The sequence below is a fragment of the Manis javanica genome, chromosome 11 (genome assembly GCF_040802235.1).
Source record: "Manis javanica isolate MJ-LG chromosome 11, MJ_LKY, whole genome shotgun sequence".
In the NCBI taxonomy this organism is placed as follows: Eukaryota; Metazoa; Chordata; class Mammalia; order Pholidota; family Manidae; genus Manis; species Manis javanica.
The window spans coordinates 97,816,714-97,840,348 of record NC_133166.1 but is presented as its reverse complement, the minus strand read 5'-3'; the positions used below and the strand labels follow the sequence as shown (position 1 = coordinate 97,840,348).

Sequence of the window (23,635 nt, the reverse complement as noted above, 5' to 3'; positions counted from 1 at the left end):
TTCAGCCGAGGCTCATGAGGCGTGGAGTGTGAATGGCCATCAGGTGATTCAGGAAGCCTTTATCCTCAGGAATAAAGATGAGCTTCCCAGTAGCAATATTTCCCAGAGCCAAATATCTGTGTGAGTAATTGCTCTTTTCAATCGTTTCCTGGCTTAACAACAGCAGTGTAACAGTACTAAGTCCTAGCAATGCACTTAGTCTACATATGTTATTTAATGTAACCCCACAACACCCTGCAAGACACACTGCCCTCATGAAAGGTAAAACAGAGTTTCAAGAGGATAACCAATGTGTCCATCATCACACAGCTGGTAAGAGACAGCCCGACAGGCAGTTGGTTATTTCATCATGAAAAATATAGTTTGACTGATTGACAATCATCTGCCAATCTCGGGCTACACCTTTCTCGCAGATCTGGCTCAAAACCCTCAACCTGAAGAAATTTTATTTCCTCTAACATTCCCAAAGCACTAAACTCAGAGCTCTATTTCTGGTGCTGTTCAAAACGATAACGGGCAAATAAATAGAGGTGAGGCAGTAGGTTTCTGTCATATCTTTTCCCGAAGAGCACAGAACACATTCATTTTACTATCTCATCTGTTCTACTGGTTGCTTAAAAAACAATACAAAAGACTTTTATCAGATTGAGGCATAAATAAGGGGTTCTGTAAAATATTTAAAATAACATTATTTGCAAGATCCCATTCTTTCCTCTAAGTGCTGCCTGCTGTTTTTTGCTTTTTGTAATCAAACAGAATTTTTCATTTTTATACATCTATTTCAAAGAAATCTGATTATGTAAAAATGTAACTAAAAAAGGAAAATTCCTTTGTTTCTTAGTATTCTTTATTGTCTATTGTTTTTCTTTGTTTCCCCTTACATAAGGTTACATCTCTCTTTCCTAAATAGCCCCAAATGGACCTGTCGATCTGTTTACAACACACCTATGTCTACACTCACTATTGGCATTATTTTCATGGGTCCATCTTTGGACTATTGGGAAGAAACAGCTCATCCCAGACTGTCACATGTCCGGGCAGGCCAGGCCTTCAGAAACTCCATGCTAGTCCTCACCCCACATGGTCTGATAGTGGAGCACACACAAAGTTTACATTTACAATTGATCAGCTTCCTACCACTACTCTCCCAATTATACCCACTGGAAACTCATACACAATTTTTTATTTGTTACTTTACTTAACATGAAACCATATAGTGAATACTAAGGAGCAAAAGAAGTCTAAGAACTTCAAGCAGCCTAGTGGGAGAAATGATATTTGTAAGGGGCTCTTCCTTGACCATCTCACATCACTCCACTAGGGAGTTTCTCATTCAACCTAAAAGGTGTGCTACTCATACACTCTAATTTCCAATACAGGTACAGGGACACTCATGTAGTCAATTAATAAGCACTGCATATCACTCTTGCTTTCAAAATTTTCAATACATTAGGAAGGTAACAGCATACACACACACACACACACACACACACACACAGAAACGACTAAAGGCTTAGTCTTTAGAACTTAACAAAGCCTCTGCTATCAGACAGTCAATACACTCTTGTCTCCTAACCAAAACCCTTAGATACATTTCAGCTAATCCCCCAGCCTTATGTCTTACCCACAGAGCTATTCTGTGCTTAGAGAAATACCTTTGATACTAACTGCCTAAGAAGTTTTAATTCTCAAAACTCTTCAGTATAGTTTCTACATTCTTCAGACTCTCTTTTCTATATATTGTGGCCATGGCATGCTGTTGCTGGTGTGGACCGGGTCCTTCCAACAGGACCCTTCACAATCATCTCAGATAAACTGGGCTCCTAGTGTGCAAGGAACTCAAGGTTAAACAACTCATCACCCAAACATGCAATAATTTTGGAATCTCAACTGAGAAAACAAGGTTTGTGCTGTCACTCACTAGTTATATGCTTTCTTCCAACAAGGGCACTCATCTTTTTGTATCTTGGGCTTCATCAAAAGTCAGAAGACAATATACACAAAACCTGTATTTATAGGGAGAATGGAGAGTTATTGCTTAATAGGGTAGGCTCAAGGGTTTTAGTCTTGCAATGTGAGGAGTCCTGAGGATGAACTGTAGTGATGATAGCATGACAGTGTGAATGCACTAATGCCACTGAAATGCACACTTAAAAATGGTTAAAATGGTAAATTTTATGTTATGTATATTTTACCACAATGAAATTTTTATAAAATATTCTAAAGTTCACTTGGATGATATTGCACAACTGTGACTATGCTAAAAATCACTGAACTATATACTTTAAATGGGTGACATTTATGGTATATCAATTATATCACAATTAACCTTTAACAGAAGGGCATAAAAGGACTAAAATTGGTATTCTAGAATTGAAACTGCACTTTAAATTAAGAACTAATTGTATGGGTTGAATAACAGTCTGGTCACAACAGAAGATAGAATTAGTGAATGAGAAAATAGATCAATAAAAATTAGTCACCCTGAATCACAGATAGAAAAGAGAATGAAGAACTGAACAGAACAAAAGAGACATGTGGAATATAGCCTAACAGTCTAACATTTATATAACTGGAGTCCTAGAAGGAGAGAAAAGATAATGTAGCTGAAGCACAAATATGAAGAAATAAGAACCAAGAGAATTCCAAAAATTACCAAAGTCATCAATCCACAAATTCATGAAGCTCAGTACATATAAGGCAAGATAAAGTAAAAAATGACCATGTAGGAATTTAATAGTCAAAATATTGAAGACAAAAAATAGACAATTTCAAAAGAAGCTGAGGGAATAAAGATACATTACGTTCAGGAGAACAATAATAGAATGGCATCTGAATTCTCTTCAGACACAATAACATATTTAAACTGCTGAAAAACTTAAAAAGAGAAAAAAAACCACCTTGAACTTTATATCAGAGAAAATGAGGCAAAATAAAGTTTCCAAACAAATTATTTTTAAAAGTTCATTGCTTAAGGCTTCACTGGAGATGGCTGGTAATTATAGATTTGCTTTGTTTATGTCACAGTATTCCTATTATGTTAATATGTGTGCGCAAGTTAAAAAAAAAAAAGTTCATTGCTTAAAAGAACTGTACTGTGAAAAAAAAAACTAAAGGAGATTTTCAGGCTGAAAGAAATTGATCCCAAAGGAAATATGAAACTAATGGGAAGAGTGAAAAACATCATGGATAAATGTAAAAGAATACTGGCAATTTAAAGCAATAATAACAAAGACTTATAGGTTTACAACAAAAATAGCACAAATTACAAGAAGGAGATGAAATAAAACTAAGTTATTGTAAAAATCTTATGTTGCTTGAAAAATGGTAAAAGTACTAATTTAAAAAATTTTTAGTGTGTGGAGAATGTAATTGTAATATTTAAGCTAAGTACTAAAAGAGCAATACAAAAATAACTAAAAGGCTAGGAGAGAAATTAAGTGGAATAATAAACCAATACTTGATTAATCCATAGAAGGTGGGAAAGGAAGAATAAAGGACTCTAAAAGCAGGTATGAAAACTAGAAAACAAATAGCAATACAGTAGACTAAAATCCAATGATAGTGACAATTATGATAAAAATGAGTTGACTAAACATCCCAACTGTAAGTCAAAAATATTGATGGACCATATTTTCAGAAAATAAAAAGTCCCAATCCTTTGTTATTTATTTACAAGATATAGTCTTTAAAAATTAGATACAGGAAATTTAAAGGAAAAGGATGGAAAAAGTTATGTCATACAAACAAAATCTGAGAGAGAGCTGGATGTCTATGTTAACATCAATGCAGGCTTAGAAGCAATAAGTGCTATTAAATAAAAACAGGAGTATTTCATAGTAACAAAAGGACCCAATCAAAAGAAAGACATAGCAATCCTACAGGTGTATGTATCCAGTAACACAGCTCTAAAATATATGAAGCAAAAATTAACAGAACTAAGAGGAGAAATAAACAATTCCATAATCACAGTTGAAAATTTTACTAACCTGTCTCAGTAATTCATAAATAAGCACACAAAAAAATTAGTAACAGAGAATTTTTTAAACTTTCTCAACCTATATGACCTAATTAGCCTATGGAGAATACAACACTCTGTAACTTTGAAATACGCATTTTTTACAAATTCATATAAAATATTTACCAAAATAGACGAGATGCTGAGCCAAGAAGTCTCAACAAAATTGAAAGGATTAAAATCATATAGTGTATTTTCTAACCACTAAGGAATTAATCAAGAAATTAACTATAAATTAAGTAGAAAATGATCAAAAGCATGAAAATTAAGCAACACACTTTTAAATAGAAGAAATTACAGTGGGAATAAAAAGTATTTAAACTGAAATAATGTAATTATGACATATCAAAGCTTCTGGGGTGCTCTTAAAAAGTCTTTAGCAAAGTAACATTGCTTTAAATTCACATATTAAATCTTTGCTTGAATAATCACAATAAGCTGGGGTGGGGGAAGATCCCATAAACTAAACCCCACCAAAAAAAGTAGAAGAAAGAAAATAATACAAATAAGAGCAAAAATCAGTGAAATAGAAAACAGACAAATACTGCGATTAACAAAGCCAAAAGCTGGTTCTCTGAACAGATTAATATAATGGAAAAAAACCCTACCAAGACTGACGAGGATGAACAAAGAGAAGACACAGCTGACTATGAAGAATAAAGACAGAAAAGTCACTGTAGAGCCAACAATTTAAAAAAATCATAGAGCAGCAGCCATTTCAGGGCCCGGACCAGAGGCAATGCTGCTTTGGCAGAGGGCCCGAGTGCCGGAGGCCTCTGGGATGGTGTGGGACCTGGAGGGCGAAGCCAAGATGGTGGCGTGAGTAGAGCAGCAGAAATCTCCTCCCAGAACTATATATATTTTTGAAAATACAACAAATACAACTATTTCTAAAAGTGAGACCAGAAGACACAGGACAACAGCCAGGCTACATCTACACCTGCGAGAACCCAGCACCTCATGAGGGGGGTAAGATACAAGCAGCAGCCCGGCGGGACCCGAGCGCCCCTCACCCCAGCTCACGGTGGGAAGAGAGGAGTCAAAGCAAGGAGGGAGAGGGATCCCAGGACTGCTAAACACCCAGCCCTAGCCATCCGCACCAGAGCGCAGACACACAGTGCGTGGTGTGCTGGATACTAGGGAAACAGGACAGTAAGACCTGTGAGCCAGTACCTGCAGCCAGCACACCTGGGACAAAAGAAAAGCAAGTGCCCTTTGAAAATGTTAAAGGGACAGGAGCCTCACAGCTGGACAGAAGCACCCCGGCACAATCAGTCCAGTAACTGGGAATCGTGGGGAACTCCAGGCACCCCAACCCCCTGGGTGGCAGCAAAGCTTGGAGGCCCCTCATGGTGATAAACAGCCTCCCGTCCGTTCCCCCTCTGGCGCAACTCTGCCATAGAGGCAGAAGCCACGCCCACAGCACCCGGGCAGAGCTTCTTCCACAGCGGCTGGGCAAGAATCAGACACCCCGTCTGTATGCAGCTGCCCAGCACAAGCCACTAGGGGTCGCTGTTCTCCCAGGAGAGGAAGGCCACAACAAGCAAGAAGGGAAGTTCTCCAAGCCAACACATGCACCAGCTCCCCACAACTACCTCTATCACCAAGAAAAGGCAGAAGAATTTGATCCAGACCAAAATAACAGACAACCCTTGAGAAGGAGATAGACCTAACCAATCTTCCTGAAAAATAAAGGTCATAACTATGCTGATGGATCTTCAGAGAAATATGCAAAAGTTAAGGAATGAAGTCCAGCAGGAGATTACAGAAATGAAACAATCTCTGGAAGGACTTAAGAGGAGACTAGATTAGGTGCAAGAGGCCGTTAATGGAATAGAAATCAGAGAACAGGAACACAGAGAAGCTGATGCAGAGAGAGAGATAAAAGGATCTCCAGGAATGAAACAATATTAAGAGAACTGTGTGACCAATCCAAAAGGAACAATATCCACATTATAGGGGTACCAGAAGAAGAAGAAGAGAGAAAAAAGGGATAGAAAGTGTATTTGAAGAAATAATTGCTGAAAACTTCCCCAAACTGGGGGAGGAAATAATTGCTCAGACCACGGAAGTACACAGAACTCCCAACAGAAGGGACCCAAGGAGGAAAACACCAAAACACATAATAATTAAAATGGCAAAGATCAAGGACAGAGTTTTAAAGGCAGCTAGAGAGAGGAAAAAGGTTACCTACAAAGGAAAACCCATCAGGCTATCATCAGACTTCTCAACAGAAACCTTAAAGGCCAGAAGAGAATGGCATGATATATTTAATGCAATGAAACAGAAGGGCCTTGAACCAAGAATACTGTATCCAGCACAATTATCATTTAAATATGAAGAAGGGATTAAACAATTCCCAGACAAGCAAAAGTTGAAGGAACTTGCCTCCCACAAACAACCTCTACAGGGTATTTTAGAGGGACTGTTCTAGATGGGAGAACTCCTAAGACTAAATAGATGTCACCAGAGAAAATAAAAACACAGCAAAGAACGGAGACCAACAAAATACTAACTAAAGTCAAAAAATAAAATCAACTACCCACAAAAGCAGTTAAAGGAAACACAGAAGAGCACAGAATAAAACAACCAACATATAAAGAATGGAGGAGGAGGATTTGGAAAGGAGAGAAATAAAGAATCACAAGACAGTGTTTATAATAGCTCAATAAGTGACTTAAGGTAGACAGTAAGATACTAAAGAAGCTAACCTAGAACCTTTGGTAACCACGAATCTAAAGCCTGCAATGGCAATAAGTACATACCTATTGATAATCACCCTAAATGTAAATGGAGTGAATGCACCAAGCAAAAGACACACAGTAATAGAATGGATAATAAAGCAAGACCCATCTACATACTGCTTACAAGAGACTCACCTCAAACCCAAAGACATGCACAGACTAAAAGTCAAGGGATGGAAGAAGATATTTCATGCAAACAATAGGGAGAAAAAAGAAAGTATTGCAGTCCTAGTATCAGACAAAATAGACTCCAAAACAAAGAAAGTAACAGGAGATAAAGAAGGACATTACCTAATGATAAAGGGCTCAGTCCAACAAGAGGATATAACCATTATAAATATATATGCACCCAACACAGGAGCACCAGCATAGGTGAAACAAATACTAACAGAACTAAAGGAGGAAACAGAATGCAATGCATTCATTTTAGGAGACTTCTATATGCCACTCACTCCAAAGGATAGATACACCGGACAGAAAATAAGTAAGGACACACAGGCACTGAAAAACACACTAGAACAGATGGACTTAATAGACATCTATATAGAACTCTACATCCAAAAGCAACAGGATACACATTCTTCTACAGTACGCATGGAACATTCCCCAGAATAGACCACATACTAGGCCACAAAAAGAGCCTCAGTAAATTCCAAAAGATTGAAATCCTACCAACCAACTTTTCAAACCACAAAGGTATAAAACTAGAAATAAATTGTACAAAGAAAGCAAAAAGGCTCACAAACACATGGAGGCTTAACAACATGCTCCTAAATAGTCAATGGATCAATGAACAAATTAAAATAGAGATCAAGCAATATATGGAAACAAACGACAACAACAACACAAAGCCCCAACTTCTGTGGGACACAGCAAAAGCAGTCTTAAGAGGAAAGTATATAGTGATCCAGGAATATTTAAAGAAGGAAGAACAATCCCAAATGAAAAGTCTAAAGTCGCAATTATCAAAATTGGAAAAAAAAGAACAATTAAGGCCTAAAGTCAGCAGAAGGAGGGACATAATAAAGATCAGAGAAGAAATAAACAAAATTGAGAAGAATAAAACAATAGAAAAAATCAATGAAACCAAGAGCTGGTTCTTTGAGAAAATAAACAAAATATATAAGCCTCTAGCCAAACTTATGAAGACAAAAAGAGAATCAACACACATTAACAGAAGCAGAAACAAGAAAGGAAAAATCACGATGGGCCCCACAGAAATACAAAGAATTATTAGAGAATACTATGAAAACCTATATGCTAACAAGCTGGAAAACCTTGAAGAAATGGACAACTTCCTAGAAAAATGCAACCTTCCAAGACTGACCAAGGAGGAAACACAAAAATTAAACAAACCAATTACGAGCAAAGAAATTGAAGCAGTAATCAAAAAACTACCCGAGAGCAAAACCCCCGGGCCAGATGGATTTTTATCAGACATACAGAGAAGACATAATACCCATTCTCCTTAAAGTTTTCCAAAAAATAGAAGAGGAGGGAATACTCCCAAACTCATCTATGAAGCCAACATCACCCTAATACCAAAGCCAGGCAAAGACCCCGCCAAAAAAGAAAATTACAGACCAATATCCCTGATGAATGTAGATGCAAAAATACTCAATAAAATATTAGCAAACCGAATTCAAAAATATATCAAAAGGATCATACACCATGACCAAGTGGGATTCATCCCAGGGATGCAAGGATAGTACAACACTGGAAAATCCATCAACATCATCCACCATATCAACAAAAAGAAAGACAAAAACCACATGATCATCTCCACAGATGCTGAAAAAGCATTCAACAAAATTCAACATCCATTCATGATAAAAACTCTCAACAAAATGGGTACACAGGGCAAGTACCTCAACATAATAAAGGCCATATATGATAAACCCACAGGTAACATCATACAGAACAGCAAGAAGCTTTTCCTTTGAGACCGGGAACAAGACAGGGATGCCCACTCTTCCCACTGTTATTTAACATAGTACTGGAGGTCCTAGCCACAGCAATTAGACAAAACAAAGAAATACAAGGAATCCAGATTGGTAAAGAAGAAGTTAAACTGTCTCTATTTGAAGATGACATGATATTATACATAAAAAACCCTAAAGACTCCACTCCAAAACTACTAGAACTGATATCGGAATACAGCAAAGTTGCAGGATACAAAATTAACACACAGAAATCCGTGGCTTTTCTATACACTAAAAATGAACCAATAGAAAGAGAAATCAGGAAAACAATTCCATTCACAATTGCATCAAAAGAATAAAATAACTAGAAATAAACCTAACCAAAGAAGTGAAAGACCTATACCCTGAAAACTATAAGACACTCTTAAGAGAAATTAAAGAGGACACTAACAAATGGAAAATCATCCCATGCTCTTGGCTAGGAAGAATTAATATTGTCAAAATGGCCATCCTGCCCAAAGCAATATACAGATTTGATGTAATCCCTATCAAATTACCAACAGCATTCTTCAACGAACTGGAACAAATAGTTCAAAAATTCATATGGAAACACCAAAGACCCTGAATAGCCAAAGCAATTCTGAGAAGGAAGAATAAAGTTAGGGGATCTCGCTCCCCAACTTCAAGCTCTACTATAAAGTCACAGTAATCAAGACAATTTGGTACTGGCACAAGAACAGAGCCACAGACCAGTGGAACAGAATAGAGACTCCAGACATTAACCCAAACATATATGGTCAATTAATATTCAATAAAGGGGCCATAGACATACAATGGGGAAATGACAGTCTCTTCAACAGATGGTGCTGGCAAAACTGGACAGCTACATGTAATAGACTGAAACTGGATCACTGTCTAACCCCATATACAAAAGTAAATTCAAAATGTATCAAAGACCTGAGCATTAAGTCATGAAACCATAAAACTCTTAGAAAAAAAACATAGGCAAAAATCTCTTGGACATAAACATGAACGACTTCTTCATGAACATATCTCCCCGGGCAAGGGAAACAAAAGCAAAAATGAACAAGTGGGACTACATCAATCTGAAAAGCTTCTGTACAGCAAAAGACACCATCAATAGAACAAAAAGGTACCCTACAGTATGGGAGAATATATTTGTAAATGACAGATCCAATAAAGGCTTGACATCCAAAATATATAAAGAGATCATGCACCTCAACAAACAAAAAGCAAATAATCCAATTAAAAAATGGGCAGAGGAGCTGAACAGACAGTTCTCCAAAGAAGAAATTTAGATGGTCAACAGACACATGAAAAGATGCTCCACATCACTAGTTATCAGAGAAATGCAAATTAAAACCACAGTGAGATATCACCTCACACCAGTAAGGATGGCTACCATCCAAAAGACAAACAACAACAAATGTTGGCAAGGTTGCGGAGAAAGGGGAACCCTCCTACACTGCTGGTGGGAATGTAAATTAGTTCAAACACTATGCAAAGCAGTATGGAGGTTCCTCAAAAAGCTCAAAATAGAAATACCATTTTACCCAGAATTTCCACTTCTAGGAATTTACCCTAAGAATGCAGAAGCCCAGTTTGAAAAAGACAGATGCACCCCTATGTTTATCACAGCACTATTTAAATAGTCAAGAAATGGAAGCAACCTAAGTGTCCATCAGTAGGTGAATGGATAAAGAAGATGTGGTACATATACACAATGGAATATTATTCAGCCACAAGAAGAAAACAAATCCTACCATTTGAAACAACATGGATGGAGCTAGAGGGTATTATGTTCAGAAAAAAAAGCCAGGCAGAGAAAGACAAATACCAAATGATTTCACTCATATGTGGAGTATAAGAACAAAGAAAAACTGAAGGAACAAAACAGCAGCAGAATCACAGAATCCAAGAATGGACTAACAGTTACCAAAGGGAAAGGGACTGGAGAGAATGGGAGGGAAGGAAAGGATAAGGGGGGTGGGGGAGAAGAAAGGGAGTATTATGATTAGCATGCATAATGTGGGGGGTGGGAGAAAGGGGAGGGCTGTGCAACACAGAGAAGACAAGTAGTGATTCTACAACATTTTGCTATGCTGATGGACAGTGACTGTAATTGGGTTTGTGGTGGGGGCACTTGGTATAGGGGAGAGCCTAGTAAACATAATATTCTTCATGTAATTGTAGATTAATGATAACAAAAAAAAGAGAAAGAAAAGGGGGATTACTCCCTTATAGGATAAAACTAACTGCAAATCAACGATTAATGCACACTTTACATATCCTTAATTTTGATCTTTTAAAGGGTGTCAGATGATCAGCTATGGAAGTACATTTTTCTGATAATATTCCTTTTTCTTAAAAAAAAAAAGCAGTTCCTGTGTGGTGATCTCCAATAAGTTCTTCACAATGGGATAAAGGTCATATCAAAGTGTGGGCAAAGGGTCTGTTTGTGTTTATACAGAGGATCAAAGCCTAATTTGGCTACCCAGAAAATGAATTAAGATACGATATGAAGAAGAACTTCCAACATCAACATCCTCTGAAAGAATCATTCCAGAAGATGATCATCAAAAAACTTCAACAAAGATCCTGGCACTGTTGCAGTTGTAGCTGCATTCATCCCACCGGTTCCTGGACTTGTCATTGGAATGAAGAAGGAGATATCTAAGCTGGCCTGTGCATACAGTAAAACAACAAATTTGACTGCATCTATACTGTCAGAACTCAACCAAGAATTAGGAGAAGTGCAAGCTGCAGCACTCCAAAATCTTGTGACTATAGACTATCTACTGTTAAAAGAACATATGGGATGTGAACACTTCCCAGGAATGTGTTGTTTTAATTTGTCTGATTTTTCTCAAACTATTCAAGTTCAGTTAGACAATATCCATCATATCATTGATAAGTTTTCACAAATGCCTAGGGTGCCTAACTGGTTTTCTTGATTTCACTGGATATGGCTGGTAATTGTAGGTCTGCTTTTGTTATGTAGCTGTATTTCTATTATGTTAATGTGTGTACGCAATTTAATTAGTAGTTTAAAACCTATACATGCTTATGTTACTCTACAAGAAGATATGTCAAAGAAATAATCAATCTTCCCATGTTTTCTTCCGTCTGCTACTTCTATAGCTTTTCTTCTTCCTTCCTAATTACAATGCTTTAGTAGAATTCGTGCCTCATATCGAAAATTACTGAGTATCATAATTCTTCTAAGTGGTAAAGATACCTCAAGACAAATGCTGGGCATAGAAGCCACAGGGCATAAATATGCAAAGAAGTAAAAAGCTAATCTTTTCAAACTATATTGCTTCTCTCTCACTTACCAACTGTACATTTCCCTGTATGGCCCCGGAAGATGACTGGTTAGCCAGAGACGGGTAAGATTCCTCAAGGGAGGAACAACCTAAGACAGGCACAGTCGCAGGGGGGCCATCAGGTGAGAAATTGGGGATCAACAGAGGGGAGGCTTAGAACATCACCCCCCCTGTTTTGAGAGAAATCTTCTGCATCCGTGGATGTTTTGTTGCCCTTGTCTAGCCTGGATTAATACTTAGTCTATAGGCACAGACCTGATCATCTACATTTGCCCTCTTACAGCACTAAATTATGTTTTCTACCTTTATCTTGCATCTACCTACCACTTCAGCATTTTATTAAAAATAATAATAATAATAATAATAATAATAATAATGAAGAAATGTGGGATTCACATATAAATCAAGTATAAAAATCAAACAAATAATCATATCTGACTTGATTGTTTATAGTTCATGATGCGTGATCAAAACCGAAAGTTTCTGTGATATGACTGCCCTTGCACTGTTCACCATGTAAGAACTTGTTCATTATGCTTCAGAAGATTGGGGACTGTTGAGAATTAGGCTTGAGGTTGACTAATGATTGTGCATTGAGTCCCCTCTACAGAATTTTATTGTTGTTAACAACCATTTGATCAATAAATATGAGAGATGCCCTCTCAAAAAAAAAAAGTTAAATAGCCTTTATTCACAAAGACATGATTGTGTATGTAAAAATGTCAAAAGAACCCACAAAATATTCAAATCAATAAGCAAATTCAGCAACTTTGCTACAAAGTCAATAAACAAAAGACACTTCATCCTAGCACTGAACAATTAGGAAATGAAATTTTTAAAATTCCCATTTACAGAGCACCAAAAACACCAGTTATCTAGGACTACATTTAAGGACAACAAAAATGTGTAAAATTACTCTGACACTGAAACCTACAAAATATTACTAAGAGGAATTGAAGAGGACTTAAATAAATGGATATTCATGGTCATGATGTAGAAAACTCAATATTAAGACTTTCATTATCTCCAAATTGGTTTTAGATTTAATGTAATCTCAATCAAAATCCCAACAAGTTTTGGGGGTTTGGGTGGAAATGGGCAACTGTCTCTAAAACCTACGTGGATGTGCAAAGAGCCTAGAATAGACATGGCAGCTTGAAGAAAAAGAAAAAAGGTAAATGATTTTAATACTGACTATCATGCTATGCTAATTAGACAGTGCAATACTGGTATAAGAAAAGACAAACAAACAGAGGAACAGAATAGAGTACAAAAGTAACCCCCACGTGCACAGTCACTTGATCTATGACCAAGGTTCCATGCAATGCTGGAGGTAACAGCCTGACTTCAGTGGGCTCAAGGGGGCAGTGGACCTGCATTATGAGGCACCGCCCAGGAAACGCCGTGAGGATGACAAGTGCACTGAGGGTGGTCCACGTGGTGAGGTGCTCCCATCACACTGAAGCACTGGGGCACAGGCCAGAGGAGCCAGAGAACTAGGTCCAATCCAGGTACAGGGTGGGGGTTTGGTGAGGCAGCAGGACTGAGAGCCATAGCAATAGATGTGGGGCAGAGGGTGGGGTGGGGGTAGCGGGAGGTTGCTCCAGGGCAGTGGTGGAGGCTAACAACAGGCTCCAAAGAGCAAGAGGAAGTGGACATGTGTCGTTTCGCTCTCATTCTCACACTGCTGCCTGGGTACCCCTCCAAAATCAAAGTCAGACTCATTAGCATTACTCACACACCCAATGAAGACCCTTGATGGCTTCTTTTTGACCACACGATAAAATGTAAACTCCTTGGCAAGACCTTGAGATTCAATGACTGGAGCCTGCCTCCTTCTCTCACCACTCCTACCTCCCCCAGTGCCGACTCTGGACAAAAATGAAAGGCTCCTCCCTAAGAGAACCCCCTCTGTGTGTGCCCTCTTCTCTTCCAAGAATGCCCTCCTTACTCCTCACCAAACTCACCCCAGTCATCTCCTCTGGGAATCCTTCCTGGGTTCTCTCACTCAGCAAAGTGCTCCCTACAAGTACACCAGGAAACCCTGAGCTGATCCTTGGACCAGCACCTCCCGCATTCTCTGCCAGCGGCTTTTACTGCGGCTCCCACCAGGCTGGGAGCCGCTAGAGGAGCTGTGTTTGCATCCCCATCACTAAGTCGATCAGATTTCTTTAAAAAAGGAACTGCCTTAAAGAGGTACCAAAAAAAGTTGCTAGAGTATTAAAAGAGAAGGGTAACCCTTCCATCCTTGACCAGAAAGGAGCCTGGGAGAGAGCGAACTGGCACCGTGAGAGCAGAGGGGGATTCAGTGCAGCAGCTGAGCGCAACATTGTCGCGTGGCCTCAGAGCATCACTAACTTGTATATTTTTTGAAATTCTGGAATCACAGCTTCACTGCTATAAATCACTGCTTCCTAGAACCTGCCCAGGATGAAATGCCGCTGTTAAAAATGTCCCCTCGAACCCTCCTACACTGCTGGTGGGAATGTAAGCTAGTTCAACCACTGTGGAAAGCAGTATGGAGGTTCCTCAACAAACTAAAAATAGAAATACCATCTGACCCGGGAATCCCACTCCTTGGAATTTACCCAAAGAATACAAGTTCTCAGATTCGAAAAGACATATGCACCCCTATGTTTATCGCAGCACTATTTACAATAGCCAAGAAATGGAAGCAACCTAAGTGTCCATCAGTAGATGAATGGATAAAGAAGATGTGGTACATATACACAATGGAATACTATTCAGCCATAAGAAGAAAACAAATCCTACCATTTGCAACAACATGGATGGAGCTGGAGGACATTATGCCATTATGCTCAGTGAAATAAGTCATGCAGAGAAAGACAAGTATCAAATGATTTCACTCATCTGTGGAGTATAACAACGAAGCAAAACTGAAAGAACAAAATAGCAGCAGACTCACAGGCTCCAAGAAGGAACTAGTGGTTACCAAAGGGGAGGGGCATGGGAGGGTAGGTGGGGAGGGAGGGAGAAGGGGATTGAGGGGTATTATGTTTAGTACACATGGTGTGGGGGATCATGGGGAGGACAGTGTAGCACAGAGAAGGTACATAGTGGATCTGTGGTATCTTGCTGCACTGATGGACAGCGACTGCACTGGGGTGTGGGTGGGGACTTGCTAATATGGGTAAATGTAGTAACCACATTGTTTTTCATGTGAAACATTCATAAGAGTGTATATCAATAATAACTTAATAAAAAATAAATTAAAAATTTTCTTATATAAAAAATTTAAAAATACCCCCTCACCACTGCCCTGCTCCTGTACACACAAACCCCAGGATGATCACGATTCGGGTTATCTGTAGGGCACCCCGCCTTCCCTTTGAAGCCTCTGCTATGAGAGGTGTGTGACCTCCACAGTCCATCCCACACTGGGAACACAAGTCAGGAAGAAGGCAGATTAAAAAAATAAATAAAAATAACAGAAAACGTTGTATGCTGGACTCCCCTTGCAAGTGAGAAGGAGGAGATGACAAATACTGCCAGCACGGGGACAGAGGCAACACTGACGACCTCACTGGAATCAGATCTCAGCCCTCCCCCTCCATCCCCCCCACTGCCGGCAAGTCGCGTTCATCCAAAGGGGATCAAACTTGTTGCTGCTAACAAGACTCTAGGATAAAAACTACAGTGTGTCTGGTTCTGTCCTCTTTCTATTCAGCCCAAAAATACAAGAGAAACACCAAGGAAAGGAGTAATAAATGTGAAGACACTGTAATGCACTTTTGTTTTCCTGCCCATTATCAGACATAACAAGTTGTGTTTAAATGTTGTCAGGTTTTATCCAAAAGATACCAAGAGTCTCTGAAGACAGCTGGTCACAATGCAGCATCTCAACCCTTCTCCACTCCCCAAGTCCAAGGGACCCATAATAGAGATCAGGAGGAGATCCCAAGACAAAGCCCTCACTGACCAATAATCACTAAGCAAGGCTATTCATTAATGATTTTTAATTGCTATTACTGAATAAACAAGTTATGGTACACCCAGACGAGGGAATAGTATTCAGCAATAAAAATAGATCAAAGTTGTCAAACCACAAAAAGACATGTAGGAACTTTAACTATGGACTGCTGAGCAAAAGCAACCAATCTGAAAAGGCTACGTACTGTATGATTCTAAGTACACAACATTCTGGAAAAGGCAAAAAGTATGGAGACAGTAAAAAGATGAGTGGCCACCAGAGGTTAGAGAGGAGGTCAGGGTGAATAGGTGGAGCACACAGGATGTTTAGAGCAATGGAACTACTTACTCTGTGTGATACATAATGGTGGATACATGTTCCTAACTACGTGTTAAAACCCATAGAATGTATCATGGACCCTAATATGAACTGTGAACTTTGGCTAATAATAATGTACCAATATTGTCTGTAACAAATGGATCACATTAATGCAAGATGTTAATAGGGGAAACTGTGGGAAAATTGGGGGGTCTCTATACTTTCTACCCTGTTTTTGTATAAATCTAAAACTGTTATAAAAAAGTCCATTAATTTTTTTTAAATTGCTACTATAAGCCATGGGAATTGCCTGTACCTGTACTGTTGACATTTTATAAAAGAAGAGCCCAGGCCATCTCATGCCTCTCAGCTGACAGCTTCCTACCAGCTTTCAGCTGGACAGCAGAGGCATCCCCTGGATGAAAATCAAACCAGTGTCCATCTACCTAAACAGAAACTGCAGGTGAGGACTGACAACTACAGATTCATTCAGGACGAGCAACACATACGGGTCCTATTTGCTTTCAGCATCGGGGTTAAGGAAAGCCGAGAAGAGCTGGGGCTAGCAAACCTAGGAGAACCAGAGGGGAACCCATCTGCCAAGGAAAGGTGGGCAGGGTGCACAACCAGCCCTCCACAGTCAAGTCACTTCTGACCGCCACGCACTGACCAGCCCTGCATACGTGGACCAGCGACCTCAGTTCTGAGTCGCCCAGGCTGACCACTCAGATTGTCACCCTCAGCATGTGACAGGGACAGAAGGGGCCATGCCTGGGCATGATTCAGAGAGGCAAGCCCGGGTTCTGAAATGCACAGCTTGGTTTACTTTCTCTTCAGATCCTCTGCTGAGGCTGCATGACCTGCAAGAGTCCAGGAGTCAGGAGAGTGAAGTCCCATGTCACCACCTGGACAACCTGGCCTTTCCCCCTCATCTGCAAAGCAGGCATATAGCTGCCCTAGAGCCACAGAAGGTTAGAGCTGGCATGGACCCATCTTGCAGGTGGGGCAAACAAAGTCCAGGAGTGACTTGTCTATGTTGGCATGGCTGTGAGGCAGAGTCCCTCCTGGCTGACCTTCCTCCCATTCAGTGCAGTTTCTCCACTGCCACATGGAGTTAGAATAAAGATAATCTGAGCAAAATGTTTTGGAAAGTTAAAAACACTAGACAAAGGGAAGCTGTTGTCCACACTGTTATCTTTTCACCCACACTCCTTGGTCCCGTCCTGCTCTAAAGTGAGCATTTCCTGTGAGAATAGACTCTTGGCCAGGTCAGCCATGTCGCCGGCACTAGCTGGTGGCGCTGCTGTCTGAGGTTACAGAGCCAGGGACAGAAAGAAGCTCTTGGCCCAGACCCATGGTACTGGCACTGGGGCCTGAGCAAGAGTATGGCTGGCACTTCCACACTCCGATGGCCACAGCAGTAAGCTTTCCTTGGGAAAGGGAGTATGTTTTGTGGATAATCCACAAAGCACACCGGGTCAATAATCCACTAAGCGCTTAATAGAGACTCATTTGGCTTTTGCTTCGGCATACCCACTCCGAGCTTTATTTCCCCCACTCTCCAGACCTTTAATTCTCTCACCAGTTTAACCAATGCACAAACATATTCCCAAAACTGTTTCCAAACCAGATTATTACCAACAGACTGGAGAATGACGCAAATGTAGGCCACCTACATAAGTGAAACAAGTTGGGCCAAAATGGATTATATGTGTGGCTTAAATCATGGAGATGGGCTAGATCCACAGGCTGAATTCACAATTACTAGCTGGAGCAATTTAACCTGGTTCTTTCTCGACTCAAGCCATGGGTTGATCCAGTCCTTTCATTCAAGAGGCCCCCCCAACCCCAACTCCACACCCCAGCCACACACACACACACAGATGGCAAAGCCACCGTAGCTCGTTCCCCTCTTCTTCGGAGGCTTCCACAGCACATGATGCCATTGGCATAATTAGGAGGCCACCGGAGAGAATGTAGCCCCATGTATTTGTTATGAGACATGAGCTGATAATTTCTTGTCTCTTCCCCACTGTCCCACAGAAAGAGACTACAGAAGAGGGAGCCCGGTCCTAGATCAGCAAACCTACAACAGAACCCGGGTAAGAGGGCAGCATGTGGTGGATGTGAACCCACTGAGCCATTCATCAGAATTCTCCTCAAAAGGGGATTTTCCACCAGCCCAATCTAGGTTCCACAGGTGGGGTGCCCTTCATGGCCTACCCAGCCTCCTCTGAGCCTCACCAGCCCTCCATTCCACTAATTTAATGGTGCCGTTTAACAAAAGGCCTGGGCACAAAAAAATGCTGGGTCTGCCCCTCGGCGAGCCTCTGAAGCTGCCCATCTCATCCCGAACGTGGCCGCTTTGGGGACAATGCAGCTGCTCCCCTCCTCACACCCAGACCCCAGCCTCCCGGACACCACAACCAGGCCACAGGGTGGCCACACCCATTAGAAGCTCCTTGGTCAGTTTCGACTCAGTTGCATCCTTTAGTGTTTCATCCTTATTTTAGCAACTCTGTCACTATTAGGAATAGATGAGTCAGAAGGGGACTCATTCCTTCTGTGACCGTATGATTTGCTGTGCCACCCTGAGTGCGTCATAGTCCCCCTGGGTCTGTTTCCTTACTTGTGCGTTAAGAGAGTTGAACTACATGACCTGCATGGTCCTCCTAGGCTCTGGCCTTCAGTAGGCCAGACCTGCTAAGCGCCCTCTCATCCTATCCCATCTTCTTCCCACCCGACTGCAGGTACGACAGTCAGGATGCTGAGTGTCTTGTTTTCACAATCACCTCCTGGAGGTGAGATGAACGCAGATGAGATTTTTAGAACTCAGCAAACTCTAGCTTTGCAGGTGGCCAGGAACTCAAATAATCCACTGCCCACGTGCCATGCCTTCAGGCAGGTAAAGTAGTACTGTCCCCAGGGTGTAGATAGGAAAACTGATCTAGAAAGGCCGAATGACAGACACAGGTTCCCAGCTGCCCTAACAGGTGATAACAACAGGACTAGGCGCCAAGTCTTTGGTTTCCTCGGGCTGATCTCTCCTACGCCACCACAATTGTTACAAAAAAAAAAAAAAAAGCTTTAAATGAAATTACTAAATATAACATCAAGGCTTTACAAAAGCAAATTGTCACTGTATTCCTCAATATTCATATTTTTATTTATGAGCTAGAGCTCTGATCATAAACTCTTTGCCAACTAGAAAGCTACAGATCGCTGATGTTTTTCCTGGCCACTGATCTATTTCATGAATTTGAAAGTCAGAAACCATGTCCGGGGCACCCACAATGAGCAGCCACAGAGTCCCAACCCAACATACACAGAGTCTGAGGAGAAGCCCTCTGGCTCTGCTAACCTACAAGGTCATCTGGACACATTACAAATGTGTTGATGGCTCTGCCAGTGTGTAACTTAATAAGAACCGGTGCAAGCCACAGAACTATTCTGTTTGTCTGCAAAATTTATATCCTATTGCTGTAAATAGCAAACGGTTCATTTTAAAAACTCAAGTGGCTTTTTTAAGTTAAATTTCATTTCCCATATGTGCATAAGAAGCTCTTTTAGGTTAAAATAATTCAGTTGAATTACCCAAGCCAAAATGATCATATTTTCCTCACTAACATAAAATTTTCTAGGAGTGTACTCACAGAGAAAAATATCATTCCCAACATGCGCTGAAATTCACACTGAAGAATCCCAATATTCACTTTAGGGATTATTTTGTTCCTATAAATGATCAGTCTGGACTCATTTAAATTCCCTACAAAATCCTTATAAGTCACCCAAAGAATTATTCCTTGGGATTTGAAAGTATATTACAACACACCACACAGATAAAAGCAGGGGCTGTTCTGAGTCTAGAGCATCTGAACATCAGGTCCTATTCACTGGAGAGATAAAAGCAGGAGGCTTAAGATATACCAGATGAACGGCCTTATCTTAATCCTCTTGGAGTATCAACTAAAGAGTAGGTGAAAGGAAGAACAATTACCTTAGAACATTTACCCTTGATAAGAATCTGACATTTTTCCTTTGCAATGACTTGACATCCTTGCTTTTTGACAAGAGAAAATCACTTTAACAGGCCCTCCAGCAATTCCTTACATGTCCCAGGCATCCATTCACTGACTGTTCAAGCAAGACCTGGTTGCAACACATGTACTGAGCATTTATCTCCTTTAAATCTTTCCATTGTCTACAAGACTAACAGTCTAAAGCAGTGCAATCCAGTCCTCTTAACCACACGAGCCAAGTTAAAACAGTCTGACTGCTTCAGCAAAGTTAGGCAAGAGGGCATGGATAACTGAATGCTATTGGCCACCTCCAAGACTTATTTTATCAAAGAAACAACTCATTCTTTTCCAACATTTACAGAAAAAAAAAAAGAAAAAGAAGCAAGCAAGCTTGGGGGAAAACAGCATCCCAGCTGCCAGGAGTTAATTAGCTATCAAACAGCCAAAGGTCAGCAGCAGATGATACAAAAGTCCCCATAATTAGAATAATCAATAGGCAGACATTCAGCAATTGCATACTGAGTGTGAGATTCACCAGATTCACCTGCTTCCGCAACCCGACCACACCCTCAGCGAGTAGCTTGCACTCCACGTGGAATAAGAGGGAAGCTTTGGTCTCTGCCACATCCATTCACTGACATGCAGGGCCTCCGAGCCTCCAGAGGACACAAGCAGCAGGCGAGGATATCTATCAAGCATGCTCCCTGTGTTCCAGCCGTTAGTCATGCTAATTCCCCCCCATTTAATTAGTCTTGTTGATCACCCACACTTCATTCAGCTTAAAAGACATGACAACAAGGGTCTGAGATTTGAGGAATGTACCTGACTCTCTCTTCCCTCCAGGGATGGTGGAATCTGATGAGCAAAACCAATCTTCCCTGGATCACCCATAAAGGCACTAACCTCATCCACGTTCTCAAAAGCGTTGATGACATCATATGGCAAACAGGACAGAAGGTCAATCACAAACCACGTCTTCAGGTAGTTCATGCGGATGAGTTTGGGGTCGGAAATCACCTCCCCAGCTGGCCCAACAAAGGTGGTGTGAAAATTCAGCACAATGTCCACCAAAAAGATGACATCCACGATGCTATCCACAACCAGCCAGGCCACGTTGTTCTGCCTGGTTTTAAAGGAGACATTGTAAGGGACCAGGATGGCGGTGTAGAAGGTTAAGATCAAGATGATCCAATCCCACGTGGTCTTAAAAACACAGTAATGTAAGATGATGTGAGGGGGAGTCTTGGGTGCCTCTTGCTTGTACTGGGGAAGGATGTCTGAGCCCAGCTGCAGAACCTGTACGAAAAAACATGGCCAAGAGAGAACCAAGTTAGGATTTCATTGCAAGCATCTAACCAGTCAGTATCTGTCACTGACAGATACTCATGACACTCCAGATGGTTCAGTAGGTGCAAGAGCAGGTACTGGAGGAAACTGGGGAGTGGAAACGAACATTATAACATAAATACTCATAGTGAAACAGGGACCGCTACTATTTGGCTTACTGTGAGCCAAGCACCATACTAAATGCTTCACACACTTATTATCTCACTTAATCTACATACAATCTTATTTTACTGGCCAATTATTATTCTATGGGACAAGTAAGAAATTGAGGCTCAAGAGGATTAAGTAACTATTCAACAAATAATGGTTGCTCTGTGCCAGAAACTGTTCTAGAATGCTGGCCCTACAGCACAGAAGGAGACAGAATGATTCCTGCTCTCACGGAGCTCAGTATAGCAGACGGATCGCGATCCTTCCAAATTGTGGTAAGAGCTGAATAAGAGGTGGGGGGCAGGGGGCACCCTTAGCTGCCTTGCAGGTAATGAACTGAGCCAAGGGGTTAGAGGGAAGAACAGAATCAGGGAACTTGTTATAACAGCCTGGAAAAAGATGGGGTGATGGGGATAGGTACCCCTATTCTGGATATATGTTTAAAGCAAAAGCAGCTGGACCTGCAGATGGCTAGAAAGTACAGCAAAGAAAGCAGTAAAAGGCATCCACTACTTTATGCCAAAAATCTAGCATGGTGGCCCGCCAGCCCGGGGTGTGTGCTACCACACAGTTTTTAAGTGAATGACTCAACTTGAAGGTCACACAGCTAGCAAAAGAGTGGACCAGGATCCCAAACTACATATAGCTGGATTAAAAACATGCTGTTCTACATCAAGGTTACATTTCCCTAAATAGCAGGCTTTTAAGGAAGCAGACTCAGTGAAGGATGAAGTCTAGAGAAGCTTGGCTCCAAGAAAGTAGCACACACGGGTTTCACCCTCGACAGTCAAAAGCGAAAAGCTAGGCCAGGCCGAGCTGGTAGGACCCCCACCCCCAGAGCTGCTCCTCTGTGCCACTTACAGGGTCTTAGGGATGTCCGGGTGAAAGTTCCTCTTGTGCCATGGGGACAGCTTTCTTCTTCTGTAAGTTAAAGACCCCTTAATGAATATAAAGTAATCTGAATAACCCTGCTCCCCATTTGGTTGGTCTCAGGCCTAAAAAGGTGAGCAAGAAAACTAGAAATCTATAGACTGCCCACCACGCATCTCGGAGTATGGGAATTCTTTCCACTCCTCCCGTAAATGCACAGAGTTCTTCTAGGCCTGGGATGTTCATTTCTCACCCCCATGAAAAGGAATTGATATGAGTGTGATTGAGGAAGCTTGGACCCTGAGAAATCAGGCAGGAAAAGGGATTGAGCTTAAGATAAAGCAAACAGAAGTAAACTGAATAGCACTTCCACCTCCAGAAGGATGGGGTAGACATACTCTTCCCTGTTGCTCCCCCCAAGTATAATTAAAAGTCCCTGACATTACACATAAAACAAACATAAGACGACTCTGAAAGGTGGGGAAAGGAAAGCAAACTGGCTACGTATAACCCAGAAATGAGTTCTCTGAGTTTCTTTTTGCTCATGTTTCCAGGCTTGGAACTAAAGAAGTCGGCAACCTGGAAACACCAAGGGACGCAGACAAAAAACATCCTAACATAATCCCACTCCCTCCAGAAAAAGGGCTATGAAAGGGGCAGCTTCAAAAGACAGAACATTTTTAGGTAATAAGTACTCTAAATCGTCAAGCACTACAGAAAATGCTGTGGCCCACTCCCACTCAAGCCAGCAAAGGCTACTCAGAAGGGCTTCTCCCATCTTAAGGCTGAAATGAAGCACCCATCCGCCTGCTCCACCCTGCAGGGGTACTGCCAGAAAAGGCCTGGGAGGGAGCTGGGACTCCACCGCCTCCCAGCAGTGATGAGGCCGCTGCCCAACAACACAGGGAGGTCTCAATATAAGCTTGGTGGGGAGCTGGGATTCTCACTCTGACCCAGGAACAAGGGGCC

At 41.1% G+C, this 23,635-nt stretch overlaps 1 protein-coding gene across 4 annotated transcripts in view; it reads right to left on the bottom strand.

Annotated features, from left to right (window-relative positions):
• KCNH1 (potassium voltage-gated channel subfamily H member 1) overlaps positions 1-23,635 on the bottom strand; it is a 351,125-nt gene that overhangs the window by 252,499 nt on the left and 74,991 nt on the right. For 3 of the 4 annotated variants that reach the window (XM_037015391.2, XM_073216975.1, XM_073216976.1), the window contains exon 6: positions 21,122-21,595. In XM_037015391.2, the coding sequence (XP_036871286.1) occupies positions 21,122-21,595 (474 nt within the window). The remainder of the gene's footprint in view (positions 1-21,121; positions 21,596-23,635) is intronic. The other variant, XM_037015392.2, reaches the window with a different exon arrangement.